The sequence below is a fragment of the Wyeomyia smithii genome, chromosome 2, assembly GCF_029784165.1.
Source record: "Wyeomyia smithii strain HCP4-BCI-WySm-NY-G18 chromosome 2, ASM2978416v1, whole genome shotgun sequence".
NCBI lineage: Eukaryota > Metazoa > Arthropoda > Insecta > Diptera > Culicidae > Wyeomyia > Wyeomyia smithii.
In genome coordinates this window covers 64,036,290-64,054,391 of record NC_073695.1, presented here as the reverse complement: position 1 = coordinate 64,054,391, position 18,102 = coordinate 64,036,290, and the positions used below count along the sequence as shown (strand labels likewise).

Sequence of the window (18,102 nt, the reverse complement as noted above, 5' to 3'; positions counted from 1 at the left end):
TTGGAACCATTGACAAATGAAAAATCAACAACAAAACATTTAAATGATTGTACTTTACTGTAAACCTTATTTAGTACGAAAAGCTCGGTTTTTTTTTTTTTTTTTTTTTTTTTTTTAAGGGGGGATTTGTTAGTAGCTTAAGTATTTATGATAAATATTAGTAAATAATGAGTATGTGTGTCCAATCACAAATGGTGACTTCTCAACACTGTCAGTAATTTGTAATTTTAATTGTTAGGATTTGTTTGCTTTCGCAATTAGGACTTATCATTCGTAGGGATTTAAACATGCTTGTCAGAAAAGGGGAAGTAAACTTACAACTAACTTAATTGCTAACTTATTGCCTATAAAGAGAGCTTATCGTAGCAATTGAGGATTGCAACGATTTTTGTCGAAAATTGTTAATAATTTTATTTGACATAGCTTCTAATGGCTCAATGTAGCTTCTAATGGTTCAACAAGGAAGTAAGTCTATGTATTTCGAGTGTACCAAACCAAGGAGGACGCTTCAAAATCATTTTCAGAATTTTATTCTGAATCCTTTGGAGCGTTTTCTTCCTTGTTGAACAGCAACTTGACCAGATCGGTACAGCATAAAGCATTGTTGGTCTAAAAATTTGTTTGTAAATCAAAAGTTTGATCTTTAAACAAAGTTTAGAATACCTGTTAATGAGAGGATATAAACATCTTTTTGAAAATAAGTTTTTTATCGTAAATTAATTCCAAGTACTTAACCTTGTCAGACCAACTCAAAATAACCCAATTCATCTTGACAACGTGATTATTGTTTGGCTTGAGGAAAGAAGCCCTAGGCTTATGCGGAAAAATTATCATTTGAGTTTTAGAAGCATTGGGAGAGATTTTCCACTTTTGCAAGTAGGAAGAAAAAATATCTAAACTTTTCTGCAATCGACTGCATATGACACGAAGACTTTTTCCTTTTACGGAAATGCTTGTGTCATCGCAGAACAATGACTTTGTGCATCCTGGAGGGAAATCAGGAAGATCTGAAGTGAATATGTTGTACAGGACTGGACCCAAGACTGAACCTTGAGGTACACCTGCTCTGACGGGAAATCTATCAGATTGTGAATTCTGATAATCAGCCTGCAGAGTTCGATCAGTAAGATATTTTTTTTAAATTTTGATTAGGAAAATTGAAAAATTGAAAGTTTGCAATTTCGCAATCAAACCTTTATGCCAAACACTGTCGAATGCTTTTTCTATGTCTAAGAGAGCAGCTCCAGTGGAATAACCTTCAGATTTGTTAGCTCGTATCATATTAGTAACTCTGAGCAATTGATGAGTTGTGGAATGCCCATGGCGAAATCCAAACTGTTCATTTGCAAAAATTGAATTTTCGTTGATGTGTGACATCATTCTGTTAAGAATAATTCTCTCAAACAGTTTACTTATTGAAGAAAGCAAACTGATTGGTCGATAACTTGGAACTTCAGCTTGATTCTTATCCGGCTTCAAAATTGGAGTAATTTTTGCATTTTTCCATAATTTGGGAAAATATGCAATTTTGAAGCAGCAATTGAAAATTTTCACTAAAAATTCCATTGTGCTCTCAGGGAGATGTTTGATTAGTATATTAAAGATTCCATCGTCACCAGGTGCTTTCATATTTTTGAAATTTTTAATAATTGATTTAATCTCATTTAAGTTAGTTTCAATTATTTCTGCAGGTAAAAAATTCTGGGAAGAAATTAAATCAAATTGACGTGGGACTTCATTTTCAATTGGACTCACAAAATTCAAATTTGAGTTATGAACACTCTCAAACTGCTGAGCAAGTCTTTGAGCCTTTTGTTCATTGGATACAAGAAAACGTTCACCATCTTTTAAAACTGGAATAGGCTTTGAAGGTTTCTTAAGAATCTTCGACAGCTTCCAAAAAGGTTTTGAATATGGTTTCAATTTTCCAACTTTAGTCTCAAAATTTTGATCTCTCGGAAGAGTAAATCTATGTTAAATCTCTTTCTGTAAATCTTTATAAATAGTTTAAAAAACAGGGTCACGAGAACGTTGATATTGACGTCTTCGGACATTTTTCAAACGAATTAGAAGTTGAAGATTTTCGTCAATTATTGGTGAATCAAATTTCACTTGAGCCTTTGGAACAGAATAATTCCTGGCATCAACAATTGCACATTTTAATGCTTCCAAAGCGGAATCAATATTTACTTCGTTTTGCAAATCAAGCTCATTATTGAAATTTCTCTCAATATGAGTTTTGTATCTTTCCCAATTAGCCTTGTTATAATTAAAAACAGAGCTCATAGGGTTTAAAACTGATTCATGTGATAAAGAAAAAGTTATTGGAAGATGGTCAGAATCAAAGTCAGCATGTGTGATCAAATCACTACATACATGACATTGATCTGTAAGCACCAAATCAATTGTTGAAGGGTTTCTTACAGAAGAAAAGCATGTAGGACTATTCGGAGACAAAATAGAATAGTATCCTGAAGAACAATCATTAAATAAAATTTTGCCATTGGAATTACTTTGAGAATTATTCCATGAACGATGTTTAGCGTTCAAATCGCCGATCATAAAAAATTTCGAACGATTTCTGGTGAGTTTTTGTAAATCACCTTTAAAATAATTTTTGTGCTCGCGTGTGCATTGAAATGGTAAATATGCTGCGGCAATAAATAAAATCCCAAGTTCAGTTTGAACTTCAATTCCCAAAGTTTCAATAACTTTCGTCTCAAGATGGGGAAGAGCACGATGTTTGATTCGGCGATGAATAACAATTGCAACTCCACCGCCGGAACCCTGAATCCTATCATATCTATGAACCACGTAATTGGGATCATATTTTAATTTTATGTTAGGTTTCAAAAATGTTTCAGTAATAATTGCAATATGCGCATTATTTACTGTTAAAAAATTAAAAAGCTCATTCTCATTGGCCTTCAATGAGCGAGCATTCCAATTTAATATATTAATTGTTTTATTTAAAATCATTGCTAAATTTTAAATTAGAAACAATTTTAATAGTAAAATTTGTGCCTATTTGAATGGCTTCAAACATTAATTTTGCCTGCAACATGGCGTTCATAAGATCGAACATTGCCTGTTGCAAAAAAGAAAGTTTACCTGCTGTAATAGGTTCCAGGCAGTTGACATTAGAAAAAATATTTTCGGCAGCAATATTAGCTGGAGTAACAGGTGTACAATTATTTTCTAGCGTGTTTTGCTTACCAATATTAACGGTCATTTTCGAACTACCAACACTAGGCGGTATAATGTTCGAACTACCTGTAACCTGTGCATAAGTTAAACGGGTATGCAAAGGAGTAGGTAAACTATGCGTCACTGGTACGCTTGGAGAATTTTGTTTTGAAGTTTGTTTTGAATTTGGTCCTTGCCTTGCCTTAACAATTGCTAAACGGGTTGGGCATTGATAAAAATTTGACATATGATTGCCGTTACAATTCGCACAGCGAAAATTTTTACTCTCTTTCACAGGACATGTGTCCTTTTTGTGAGAAGAGTCTCCACAAATGAGGCATTTTTGGTCCATGTTACAAAACTTTGTACCATGGCCATAACGTTGGCAAACACGGCATTGGGTGATATGCTTTTCACCTCCGCCAAACTTTCGATATAATTCCCATTTTACACGCACGTTATATAAAGCATGTGCTTTTCAAAAAATTTCAAGTTATTAACCTCACTGCGGTTTAAATGAATTAAATAATTTACAAGGGAAATTCCAGTTCGCTGACTGTTTTCGCTTCGTGATTTTTGTTTCATCAGAATTACTTGGGTAGGGGCTATACCAAGTAATTCTGTCAAAGTAATTTTGATCTCATCAACGGTTTGATCGTTGGTGAGACCTTTCAATACGACCTTGAACGGCTTGGCGCTCTTCGTATCATATGTAAAAAATGTATACATCTTTTCAGTTAAATACTGAATAAGAAGATTCCAATCTTTCAATGTTTGGGCCAGTAAACGGCATTCGTCTCTTCGGCCAATTTGATAAGTAACTTTGACGTCGGAGAGAAACGTAGAAAGTTCTCTTTTGAAAATATTAAATTCAGAAGCAATAGTTACCACAATAGGTGGAACTTTCTCCTTTTTCACAGAAATTTCACTTTGAATAGTTTTACTTTCGATTTTCGCCGGCTTCTTGCTCAGGCAGAATATCATATAAATTTTCACTGCATAAGCTAGTTTCAGAAAGAGATGCCTCTCTTTTCCTCCCCGTAGCGATGCGTGGTTTCTTTTTTCGTCCTGCCATTTCAGGTGATACGAAAAAAGTTCAAAAATAATATTAAATTGCAAGTATCGAGAAAGAAAGAAATAGATAGTATTGAGAAAGACTGATGTAAGTTAACTTCCAGGTAATCTTTAAAAGACAAAACACAAACTTTGAAGCTATAGGCAGTCAAAGACCAGTCCACAAGCAACCGAAAATACGTCTGATCTGTCGGGCAGCTCAAGACGCACTGTGAAAACTTCTGTTAGGCTTCCCTCAGGAGCTGATTTGTTCATTTGTAAATTGTGCTTTCACGTAAAAGTTTTAAAATAAAACTTTTTTTAGAATTTTCCATCCTGTAACACGAACACTGAGTTTTATTTGATTAATATAGACGAACGGCTTCTTTGTGCGTGACATAAATTTTCGTGCAAGACAGAAATAATTTCCGTCACAGGAACAAGAAATTAATGATTATTGTGTAAATACAAGTACACATTCATTATCGGAAGTCGGTCTTAGTTCTAAGAAGAAGGCTCAACCATGGGAAATAACGCTGTTTACTGAATATTGCCAAGCTGCTTCGCTCATTGGGTTCGTTCTTTGTCGCTGTGTTTTAGGGACCAGGAGAAATACGATTCGTAACATATTTTGATTAGTCACGCGATTGAAGTCATTTGTGTTATTTTGTATTTTTATTCTCTTTCACGGAGTTACCACGAGTATGAAACCGTCCAGAAGTCACTACTTTCATACACGGACGGAACGAAATTCATGATTAGAATTTTTATTTTATGTGAAGATAATTCATCTCAAATGAGCAGACACACACTAAATTTATCTTTGGGCCTTCCGCATATGAATTATGTGTTTAGTTAACTTGTTTTTCACTTTTTATGTTTTTCATGCGTAAACTGAAATTGTATGAACAGGTCAAATCAATTACGACATACTAATATTTTTAAGGTTCTGGAAATTATCATTGTTCATAAGAGAACATTTTGACTAAAAAAATAGAAAAGTCTATGTATAAATACGCAAATGCTTACCGTAAGACTACGAATGGTATAATAAATTGTTTTTTTTCTGTGAATCAGAAAAATCAGTCTTTTTAACATTAACTCTGTGAAGTTATACAGGAATATGAAGACTACAAATACTACAACTGTTCGTGTCGTTATTTGCAGTCAGAAAATATAAATTTCGAAAAAGGAAGAAAATTTTTTGTTTGAAAAAATGTAAAACTATGAGGTGCGCAACTAAGTTCTCACTATTTATCAAAACTTGATAAAATAAGCTGAATCATATGGTATACAAAGCGCTTGTGACTTTATTTTGACAACGTATATATTTAGTTTTGTGAAAATGTCTGATATTGAGCCGAATAATCGTCATTTGCGGGAAGTGATACTTCTCTAATTTCGTTCAAAAACGGCAGCTTAAGCGCATCGAGGGTTGAAAAAGCTTATGGAAATACTACTCTAACTGAAACACCGTGCCGTGATTCGTTCCATCGCTTTTAAGGTGGTAATTTCGATGTTGACGAATATCCGCGTGAAGAAAGACCAATTATTTTCTAAGACGATGAATTGGAACGCAGGAACAGCTTGCTTCGGTTTTAGGAGCCCGCCAAGTCATTTCCAAGCGATAACATGATTTGGGCATGATTTAAGAAAAGAAGCTTGGGTTACTTATGATTTGAAGCCAAGGGACGTTGAGCGTCGTTCCGTTGCCTGTGTACAACTACTCCGGCGGCAAAAATGGAAGAAGTTTCTTTATCGTGACGGGTTATGGAAAATGGATTTTTACAGTATTCCAAGACACAAAGTCTTGGTGACTGTTTGGCCATGCTTCGACGGCGTCGTCTCGGTCGAATGTACACGCTGCAAAGGTTAAATTCCGGAATTCGCGTAAAAAAACCACGTAAATTCCGGAATCCGCGTAGAAAAAAACATCGTTAATTTTGCATTCCGAGTGAAGGGGAACCTAAATCCGGGCAAAAAAAAAAATACCGCGTAAATTCTGGAATCCGCGTAAAAAACCGCTTAAATTCCGGAATCCGCGTAAAAAAACCGCGTAAATTCCGGAATCCACGTAAAAAGCCGCGTAAAAAAACGCGTCAAAAACTGCGCAATAAGCGACCTTAGTGTATATTTGATCGTACCATATCGGTAATATTTATTATAAGTTGTTGAAACCGAACGTAACCGTCACTGGGGAACGGTATCAACTTCAATTAATCCGATCAAGCCGAGCACTGTGCGAAAAACAGCCGCAATACGAGAACAAAAAGTGATTCTACTTCGTAATAACACTCGGTCTCATATTTCCAAAGTTGTTGAAACTTACATAGAAACAATCAAATGAAAAGTCTTATCTCACCCGGCATACTCTCCAGATATTGCGTCGTCAGTTGAGAGAAGTGTTACTTCTCTAATTCCATTAAAAAAGGTAGCTTAAGCACATCGAGAGTTAAAATGTTTTATGGAAATGCTGCTCTAACTGAAACAACGTGCTGTGATTTGTTCCATCACTTTTAAAGCGGTAATTTCGATGTAGATGACTTCAATTAATGCGATCAAGCCGAGTCTGAGTTGTGCGAAAAACGACCACAATACGAACTCGAATAGTGATTCTACTACATGACAACGCTCGACCACATACTGCCAAAGTCGTTGAAACTTACATAGAAACGATCAAATGTAAATCCCTATCTCATCCGTTACAACCAAGTAGTGGCTAATGATGGATAATGGTTTAAAGTGACATCCATAAATTACGTAACGCTAATAAAGGGGAGGGGGAGTATTCTTGAGCTTTTCGATTTGTTACATAGCGGTGGGGGAAGGTAGGATCAGCGTTACGTAACAAAAAATCTCTGGAGAAACTCCTCAAAAACGAGCCTTTTTATTAGGCAAATTCTTCTACAGGGATACGTAATTTTTCTAGGGGGGTTGGGGTTCAAAAATTGGGTTTTTGCGTTACGTAATTTATGATTGTCGCCTAAATGATCTCGAAGTAGCTGCATTTTCAAAATAAAGTAGAATTTTCATTAAAAAAAGCGAGAACTTAGCTCCGTACCTTATATTTCTTACCATTTTGAGACAGTTTTTAAAAGTTTCTAAATGATGTCAATTTTACATGTGAGCAACTCCATAAAAAATGTACTGCATAGATGTTTTATGGGCAAGAGATGTTATTTTGTGCGATTATCTCGACTAATTGTTGAGGACGGTTTATGAAAAAAGGGTATTAATGATTACAAATATTATTAGAGCCAGAACGGTTCGTTAAATCGATGTCCTGGGCAAAGTTGTAGAAAATAATCATGTTTTTCCAAAAAATGCGCACCGTGAAAAAAAAAACCTTTGTTAATTTAGAAGTAATTGACTGGAACAGCCTGATTTTTTCAAATTTGATTTTATTGTTATAGAAACTAAAAAAGATTAGCTAAACATTGATGATTGTTTGGTCATATGGAAATGAGAAACAAAAAAGTTTAAACTTAAAAAAAAGAAAAATAAGCCTACCGCAAAGTTGTTGACAGTACAGTAGACGGTACAGTATAGATATTTTTTTACCTGGGGAAAAACGTGTACTGTAAGAAAATCGCGGTTTTTGAAGAATTATCGTAATGAATTTGAGAAAACGTTGTAAGAAAAACACGTTATGTGAAAAAAAAGTTGTAAAAATCCGCGTTATGTGAAAAATCGTTGTAAAAAACCGTGAAAAAAACGTGTTAAAAACGTGAAACACCCTAGGGGCTATCCATTAATAATGTCACGCAAAACTTTAATCCGTTCTGGCTTTGAAAATACTTGTAATCATCCATACCCTGTCCACATATAACTGGTCTCGTAAAACATAAATTTGTATTGTGCCGTGTCAAATAAATGTGGTGTGAACAAAAAAAACATTTATATATATATATATATATATATATATATATATATATATATATATATATATATATATATATACTCTTTTCACAAATAAGTCGTGATTCAAAAAAGTACTACAGTAATCACCCGATTATATCTGTACCCGATTTTACCTGCCCCCCATTTTATCGCATTTTTCACCCGATTTTATCATCATAAAACATTTCATTAAAAAAATGACAGGGTGAACTGATTTTCTATTACGCTTCAATATTTAAGATATTTTTCATAATTCTGTGTATCATTCTGGATGCAGTTTACATTAAAAATTTAACCGATGCACAATGTTACATTTTGCTGTTATCGTGCGAATAATTGAATAGTGATACAAATGTTTATTATAACCGTATAATATGTTCGGGGAAGTTTCAAAATATTTGAAAACGCATCTTTTGATGTAGAAAGTTGGGTGATCAATCCTCCTAAAAGTGAGATAGAATATCTACTTTTCCATTGGATAAAGATAGACGCTTGGTGTCTTATGCAAAGTATTAGGTGATCTCAAAACTAGAAACTTTACAGAAGACATCATGTTTCTATCTCTTACATATTGCAAGCAACATAAAGTTTTCTATGAGAAGGCATTAAAAATCGTTATTTACATTTTAAGATTTATTTACATTTCTGTTATTTACATTTTCTGGTTGCAATATGTGAGAAATATCAGCATGCTGTCTTCGGCAAAGTTTAGTGTTGTGAAAACATCTAATATTTTGCTTGTGGCACTGTGCTACAAAAAAGCAAGTAATTCATTTTACCAATTCAAACAAAAACATGAACGAATAAAAAACTTAATTGTAATGTATTTGCAACTTTACATCGATTTTTTTAGGTTTTTTATTTGTTTAGGTTTGTTTAGAAAAGTTTTAGGCAACTGAATTATCTATCTAAAGAAATGTTTTAAAAAAAAAATGATGATCGATTTTTTATAGTCACTTTTTGTTTTTGAAATTTTTTTTTTGAGTACAGGATCTCAAATTGAATTTTTGAAACATTTTTTATAAAAGCTCAGACAGTTTCCTCAAATTCATCCCTTGACAACTTTTCTCTATCTTTTGTCATTATTCAGATATATCAATTTATGAAAAAACAACTGCAGCTTTTTTCATATGTTTGTACAGATAAATTTTCAAAAAAAAAATTAAAATCACTGATTTTACGTATTTAGTTATTGATTAACATCTTCAATAAAAAAAAAAAAATTAAAAATTTCCCGATTTTATCACTTTCCTTATTTTATCACGCCAAAAATCATCAGGGTGAGATATAATCGGGTGATCACTGTAATAGCAGAATATGACGCAAAGCTTCAGCCAGATCAAAAATGGTCGAATAAAATGATTACCCGTTTTATTATGGAATTGCATGAGGTTTAAAATAAAAAAAACCGAAAAGTTGAACGGATTGTTCATGAAACACGACCGCATAGTTAACGTAGCATGATACCAGCCTATCTTATGTTGATGAATTTGGCCATGAAAAGTTTTAAATCGACATCTGGTGTAAATTTACGGCATCTTGATAACCTCTCGATTATAGAAATACTTGTTTTAGGTAATATTCGGCCATTAAGGCTGTTTTCCAGAACCGAAAGTCTCCATTTTGGGTTTCAAAATGGCATTTGGAGTTGATTTTCGATCTATCTGGACATCATATCGATTCCGAAACTATTCATATTGGATTGTATTTGGTTCTTTTTTTTAAATTTAATTTAATTTAGTTTTTTCATGTTCTGATAGCGTAAGGCAAGCCTTCTTACATGCTATCTCCGGAATGTCAGCGTTTGCGTTTGGTGAATGCATAGCTAATTTTCCAATCAATTGCTGCCAGAATGAAGAAAATCCTTGAAATCTGTCAAGCGTTTTTTTTTTTTTTTCATTCTCACTTATTTTCCGTCGGTCTAGTTGCGCCACTGTTGTGGCCAATCACCGACGCCCAAGGAGGCGACTCCACACCCAGGACCCTAACTCACGACCCGTTTATTAACGGACCGGCGCCAACGGCTTTACTTCCTCATGCGATGGAAAGCGTGATCCCAGAGATTTTTCGCCTCAGAAAATCTCCCGGTGTCGGCTAGGATTGAATCTAGACCAGTTGGGTTGGTTGTGAGTGGATCACACCACCTCACAACCATCGACACCTATGTCGGCGGTGGGATTCGAACCCAGGCGTCGAGCGTGGTTGGTGGAGACGTTACCAACCACACCAGTCCCCCGGTCAAGCGTTTGAAAGTGGACAATTTCCGTGACGCTCGTGATGTTTTCAGTATTTCAATAAGCACCCCTATTTCAAAGTGTTGCCGTGAGACGTAACTCTAGGTCATTTTTTTTTAAGATTAAACTACATTTTGATTTATTGAAAAAAATTGATTTTTGTCTTCGTGTTTTTTTTTTCAAGACTAGAAATAAATTTTCTACAACTCGTCTTTTCACAACATTTTACAGAGTGTCGAAAACCTGGAACAACCTGGAAAATCAAGGAATAACCGGGATTTCATTTTTCGATCAGGGAATATCGGGGAAAACTAAAAAAAATCATGGAAAATTTTCTAACCAATACGCGGTCCTGTTTTAAACGGGTCTTTAGCGCAAAAACTGTTTTTTTTTTTAACTTAAAAGGCTAATCGACGTTGCACTTTTTTGTGCCGAATACTGAAAAATATCAGGGAAATTCATGTTGTATATCAGGGAAAATCAGGAATTTTTTTTCTGCCACCCTGTTTTAGTAGCGATCAATGTTTTTTTTTTTATCAATGAGATAATTTTTTTGAAAGATTTCACCTCTAGTATGACTAAATTTTAACAAGGGTTCTTTTTTTAAATATTTATTTCCTCAAATTGAGCTTTTAATGCAAGTAACTTTGCGATTCACTCATTTTATTAATAAACAATAATGCAATCAAACTATTGCCAGTCTTATATTGGCCGGTTACCCAGAGACTTCGAGGTAATTTCTTAGTGAGTGCGATATTCTCGAAACAATATTATTTACGAAGCGAAACTCACAAAGCATGATGATTTTTAAGGTTTTGGCGATATCGTTCTAGAAAAGCAAGTTTTTTTTAAGATCAAAAAATCGTAACAATTTTATTTGTCGGTACAAAAATTGCCGAGAGGGAGTAACCCATCATTCTTGTTAATTTCAACACCCATTTACCAAGATTATTTTCAATCGGGTGAGAAATTTTCCTCAGCAATAGTGTGAGATCTGTTTAATAACAGCCACGCACTGTATGTCTTTATGCATAATTTTTGTATAATTTGTACTTTTTTTATTATTACCACAAAACTCCACATTAGCATGCGAGATGCTTTCAGATTTTTTTAAGGCTTCTTTGTTAAAACCTTTTCATGCCGTCTGGAAAAGTCTAATTTGAAGTTATCCTGTTTTAGGAATTCAACACGGTACCAGCAAAAATTACAGTGTGTTAAAAAGTCTGGTTCATTATTTTACCCAAATGAGCTAGAAAAATAAACAACTTAGAAGCTTAACCTTTGGAGAGATTATGCATGTTTCAGATAAAATACTGAAAAGTTATTTAGAAAGAACTTCCGAATTAATGCATTGTCAAAATTTTAAATCTGTATTCAGAATGTTTAAATTTATCAAAAGTGTTACAAGCAACAGAATTTTATCAATACTGAAACACCTGGCAAAAAATCGATATACTTTTTGCAAAATTATGACCTTGTCTAAGAAAGACTCTAAACTAAATTTGAGGTTTCGTTGTTTTGTAACAAAACTATACGGTTGAGACGGAATAACTCAAAACAAACTTCTCAAATTTCAATCTGCGAATAGTATGGAAAACCAACGAATAGTATTAAAAACTATACTTAAGTGTTCCTTCTAAGACATTCATCTTCTATACGAACTGACTGACTTCGCTCGAGTAATTATTGATATTATGATTATCCTCTTCTACGACGCACTGTTTTCGAACTTTGCCCTCCGCAAATAATTTTCCTGGCCATTTATTGACAAGCAAGATTTAATAATTAATGCCATTAGAACTGTAATTCTTCTATTGATGATTATCACTTAACTTTCGATAGCTTACAAATTATCGCTAGATATAGATCACCGTCGATTTCAGGAGAAAATCTTTTGAACGTTTTCACTGAAAGCACAACCCTTCTGCTGCCGCACAGGGTGAACACCTAGAACGGTTTGAACGTGACCGGCTGAAAACGAGTCCGAGTCTCTTCGCGTTCTAGTGGACATAATTGGCTCTCTAATCTGCCAGTAGCGAATATGGTAACTAATTACAAGGTTAACTGTTGTACGCATTTGATTGCGAAAATATGTACCTGGCTGAGACGGGCGGACATCAGCTGGCAGGCGCGACTAAAGCAACACTAGCAACACTACCAACCAAACCGGCATACCGATACAGATCGTTGAAGATTGCCGCATAACAAGAACAGGACCGAACGAACCGAAAGCGAAACAGAGACAAAACGCCGCACTTCTGAAACCGCACAAATAAAATGAATTGATTTTTTCTACAAGATTGCATGTACACGAATTGATCCCAAAGTGAATGATATTTTTGTTTTTTTTTTTTTTATTCAATTGATACAGAACACTGCTAATCCCATCAATGGCATTTACCAGGGCCCCATCGTCAGCAAATCGGAAACGGAAACTGAAGCGAGCGATACCGGTGAGTAATGCGCTGTTTTTGTTTCTTTTTTTTTTTGACCACCCGAACCGTAGGAAAACCCCAATTTCCAATCCTTTATTTTCCATTTCCATGAACTTACGTTTTGCTCCGGCGCTACCACAACAGACTTTGCGGCCGTCGCGACGCCGGCTTCGATTCAGACTGGCATCGAGGTGGGATCCGAATGTCGAGAAAACCGGCGACGAAGCAACTTGGCCCACTCTTCGATTACTGGTACGTTTCGTTTCTTTTCGTTCTGTTTTCCTCTGCAGCCTACTAATGCCCAATGCGGCTGGAGCTGGAGAGCTTTTCCACATGCGAGGGTTCTGTTTTTTATTGGGAAATCATCAAGTTTGTCTGTTTGTTTGTTTGATAGTATGAGTGAGTGGCAGTGTAGCAATGGGGTTTTCGAAAATTTTCTCGTTCTCATTTCAATGACAATGACGTGCCTCGGCATAACGAGGTTTTCGTTTTCTAAGCTCCTCCAGCTGTTTAATGCTAACACGTCAAGCATGTGTGCGACAGGAAACATGCGGTTTTTAAATTTGGAGAAACAGTAAAAAATAACTTTTCAGTATTAAATTTTGATTCCAAACTTTTTTTTTTACTGTATGATAAATTTATTTCATATCCACGTATTTCATGATTTTATGAGTTTCATGTTCTCGTTAGTTGAAAATTTTAGGATTTTATGATTTATGATTCAATGAATCTTCTTTCGCCAATCAGAACAACTAATCGAATTTGCTTGAGCCTGTCATTCCGGAAACTCAATTGAATTGCACGAACGCTTCGAAATCCACCGAGTGCATTTTCCAGCGACCTCTATTGCACATGTACGAGTCCCGCTGGCTCTCCCCCCATTTTTCTGCAGTGCCGCAAAATCACGTGCTGTGCTGCGTTCTTTGGCTGTGTTTGTTAGGCATCGTTGTATGCCTTGAATCGCACAACTACCAACCTCCAAGCAGCGGTCCTCCACTTCTGTTTGTGTACGCTCTAGTACCGTCTTCTCCTTTGCGGAAACAACCAGTCGTTATCCTTACTAATCGAGGAAAAACAAACTGTACTGGAGACTCGAAAAATCCTTTTTACGTGGTTCTCGAAAATCTGTAAATATTGGAGTGTGCATGTGTCCTATTTTGCGGTGCCCTCGCAACGTTGCTGATCCTACTGCTAGCGCGAAATGTTCTGACAAAGTGCCGAAAATCACCAATAATCAAAAGTTCAATGGTTTCCACAGTTCCGGAGACTTCCTACTCGAGCTCGGAGGGAGAGGACGACTTCTTCGACGCAAACGATGATCCATTCAACTCTAGTCAACTGAACACACCAACAAGGTTAGTATCTACTACGGGAATCTTGTGATTCAGTGCCGAAAAATAACGACATCTCTTCAGAGTTATAATTACATGACCCTATAATCAACAATCCATTGGCTCTCGCTTACGCTAGTATATCGTGTGACCAGAGCCGGATTTAAGGGGGGGCCCGGGCCCCGGGCCCCCACATTTTTGAGGCCCCCACAAAACGAGAAACGTTCTTTTCTCTATCAAAAATGAGATTCAATCAAAAGTTCAATTTACAGCAAGAAAATTTGAACAGACCATTTCAATCTGAAACTTTTTTTCAGTATAGGTCATGTTTCCATTTAATTCTACTACAAAAAATCGAATACCCTCTAATCGAATATCGTCCGCAGATATGTATTTCGGCTGCTACATGCAACCATCATCAGTGCTTATGTAACATAAAAAGGGGCAAGTAGAATCATGATGTTAATACTTTTTCTCGAAGTTTAGCTCGAGTGCTCAGAACTGTTATAAGTTCCATCTGTCCCAATCCACCTAATCTCCGTTCTATACGTTATCGAAAAAATATGCTGAAATGTGCTATAACTTTGTAAGGAAAAGTCCTGGAGATGTGTGGTCTTCAACAAAAACGTGTGTTTTGTATGTCGAAATGATTCTTTAGAACAACGTTTTCTTTCAAATTGTAGCTAACAAAAGTAAAGTGCAAAAAATTAACATTTAAGTAACTTTTACAGAAAATACTCTGTAACTATGTACCTAATCAGGATAGGAATTTTGTTTGTTCAGCAAAGATTCATATTTTTGCACGTTCTAAAAGTTTGCCAAATTAACCATTCCTCTATCTCTCAACACAAAAAAGTTAGTATTTTGGATATATGAAAACCTACTGTAACATATACTCGCCGTACTCTAATATGGGTGGATTGGCACAAATGGAACCTAAAGGAGTTTATAGTACTTCAGCTTAACTTCAAGGAAAAGTATTGACATCATGATTCCACTTGCCCCTTTTTAAGAGGGTATTCGATTTTTTGTAGTAGAATTAAATGGAAACATAACCTTTTCTCAATATTCAATTCCATTCTACTAAGACGCTCAAAAAGAAATTTATCTTTTCTTCAGTGTTATTTTTTCGCGAGCGCCCATATCACAACTACATCCATAAGATTCTTCGATTCGCAATAACACACCATTTGAATCGAACCAGCGCGCATGGGAGATCAAGCAGGAAAGAAAATACATAATCCACAAGTTTTTTTAATGCATTGCTGTTGATTCCGAAAATAAGTTTACTTGTCTGAATCAGGGATACCAGATTGTAAAATGCAGATTTTCAGAGTCCGTGTGCAGATTTTATTGACCTGCAGATGTGTGTAGTTTTTTCCTAGTGTCTGTAGATTATTGCTAGCGTAGCCTTATATTTGCGCAGTCTTACTCAAATTTTGTGCAAATTTTTGCCTGAGGATCGCATTTTTTTCAAATTGCGGTAGGTTTTTTTCAGATATCAAGAAAAAAAATTTCCGGATTTCGAGCAGTAGCAGACATCTTTCGAAAACATCTGGCACCTCTGGTCCAAAGCATTCGACAGTTAGATCTGGCTATAAACAGTGAGCAAGAACCGAATTTATTATTACATTTATTCAAAATGAGCTGTCACCACAAAACCCCGCGTATATCAAAGTGGTGCTCAAAAAAGATGATTACATGAAGAAAAAAATCAAAAACTCGTTAGTGCCTTGCAATAATTATTTCATTTAAGGATTTATTTGAGCCTAATGATCTCGAACACAACTGGAGAAAGGTCTTTTTCGAAGATGAAACTGATTGAAAATAGGTTGCGTACGACTATGAAGAGTGAAAGGCTGTCAAACTTAGCATTGTTAAGTTGAGAGTACAATATTCTGAAGGAGCTGAATGTTGATTATTCAATCAATAAGTTCTCTGCAAAAAAAATCTAGCAAATTTTTGGTAACTTTTCAATAACAAATAGATGTTTTTATCTCGTACGAAAAAAAACGGGTTTTTTTTATTCTGGGGCCCCCACTGTAAACTGGGCCCCGGGCCCCCACAATCGTAAATCCGGCTCTGCGTGTGCCACAACGGAAACGTCACACGAATTTTGCAATGCAATATTTCCTTCTTGTACCAATCGTCGTGTGTAGCGGTGATATTGGGCCAACAATGACAACATTCCGTATTGTGCGCATCATGTCCGCGCTTATGACTGAAAACATGGCACGCGAGTTGTCTCTTCTCTTCGCATTCGGGCTACTCGGGCCGTTTTACAAACCGCATTTTGAGTACAAACGAAACAATTCTAGTGTACATACGTACGTACCTACGTACGTACATGTTTTCAGCAAATGTCAAAAGTTAGTATCGCAAGCACATGCACTCTCTTTTAGACGGTCCGTTGTACTCGAACAAACGGTACAGATTTGCTTACAACTCATCGATCGATGTGTTTTATTGAATGAAATTGAATTGAACCAATCATAAAATTTATTGAATTTCGCTGTATCCAGTCCTTCAATCAGTTATTCAGATTTAGTATTCTTTTATCTGGGTTTTATATGCTATTTGACTACAGACTAGGGTGTCCCAAAAAAATCGATGTTGAAAAAGTCAAGGTGCTCAGCCCTAAATTGAAAGATAATGTTATTTATAGCATTTTTGTAGAACATTTCGACTTTCTAAAAAATTGTTTTCAGGTTGCCCAAACGTGATTTATAAAAAAATGACTTTTTTAAGCTACAAACCCACTCTTTTGCACTTTTTTCAATTCTGTTCGATTCCTTTTTTGTGATGTTCGATGGGCTTTGTGAGTCAAAATAATTGAATGCGATGCTGAACCAAACCATGCAAAATATTCAAAAACAACCCCCAAAAAATTAAAAAATATATGGAAAAATGTAGGAATCGAACAGATTTGAAAAAAGTGCAAAAGGGTGGTTTTGTAGCTTGAAAAAGTAATTTTTTCATAATTCACGTTTGGGCAACCTGAAAACGATTTTTTAGAGAGTCGAAATGTTCTACAAAAATGCTATAAATAACATTATCTTTCAATTTAGGGCTGAGCATGTTGACTTTTTCAACATCGATTTTTTTTGGGACTCCCTACTACAGACACAATTTGATACTTTTCGGGGAATAAATATGCAACATTTACGAGATATAAATTTCTTTACATGCAATCGATTCGGCCAATTTTTACGGTAAAATAAAAATGGATATGACTTGAAAAGATCTTGTCCACCTTTTTTCATTTTGCAGTGTGGTCCGTATTTCATCAGATCTCAAGAGCATACACACTTTTTTGTATTTTCATATACAAATAAAATTGGGCCCAGTTATTTATTTTGGTATATTTTTTTCTGGCTGTGGGTATCTTTACTGAATTTAAATTTTTTGAAAAACTTTCTCAGTGATTCGGATTGGTCAGAAAATTGTTTTTCAAAATATTTTCATTTTAATTTTACTCAAACAAATATTCAATAAGATTTGGTTTTCGCATTAATACGCAAAGTTACTCAGGAACAAACAAAATATTATTTTAAAATTCCTAATAAAAAAGATCTAATAAAGTAAATGAGCATGGATATTTGTCGAGAAATATTCTTATTTAACAAAGATATTTTGACTTTTGAAGTAGGACTACGTCTTTGTTTATTATTCTGAGGTACTTTCTGTAAACGTGAAAATCAACCCAATTCAAGTATTCGGTAATATTTTTTGCCAGAATTACATTGCTCATCGGTAGTCTGAGAAGATACTGGTTTACTGAGGAAGCAGCTGATTATGGCATTTTTTTGTTCCAAATAGCGTATTTATTGGCATATTTTTGAGCGGTACGAATCACTTGTTCATTTCTGTGTCCTAATCTCTGGGTCCCTCTTAGACCGCATAAGTAATATTCGTTCGTTGTTCATAGGAAACGCAACAAAATCAGCTAGCTCAAGATTTAAA

At 35.2% G+C, this 18,102-nt stretch overlaps 1 protein-coding gene across 2 annotated transcripts in view; it reads left to right on the top strand.

Moving 5' to 3' along the window:
* LOC129719716 (oxysterol-binding protein-related protein 9) overlaps window positions 1-18,102 on the top strand; it is a 189,703-nt gene that overhangs the window by 149,305 nt on the left and 22,296 nt on the right. The window contains exons 6-8 of one of the 2 annotated variants that reach the window (XM_055671111.1): window positions 12,745-12,826; window positions 12,953-13,060; window positions 14,067-14,163. In XM_055671111.1, coding sequence (XP_055527086.1) covers window positions 12,745-12,826; window positions 12,953-13,060; window positions 14,067-14,163 — 287 coding nt within the window. The remainder of the gene's footprint in view (window positions 1-12,744; window positions 12,827-12,952; window positions 13,061-14,066; window positions 14,164-18,102) is intronic. The other variant, XM_055671112.1, reaches the window with a different exon arrangement.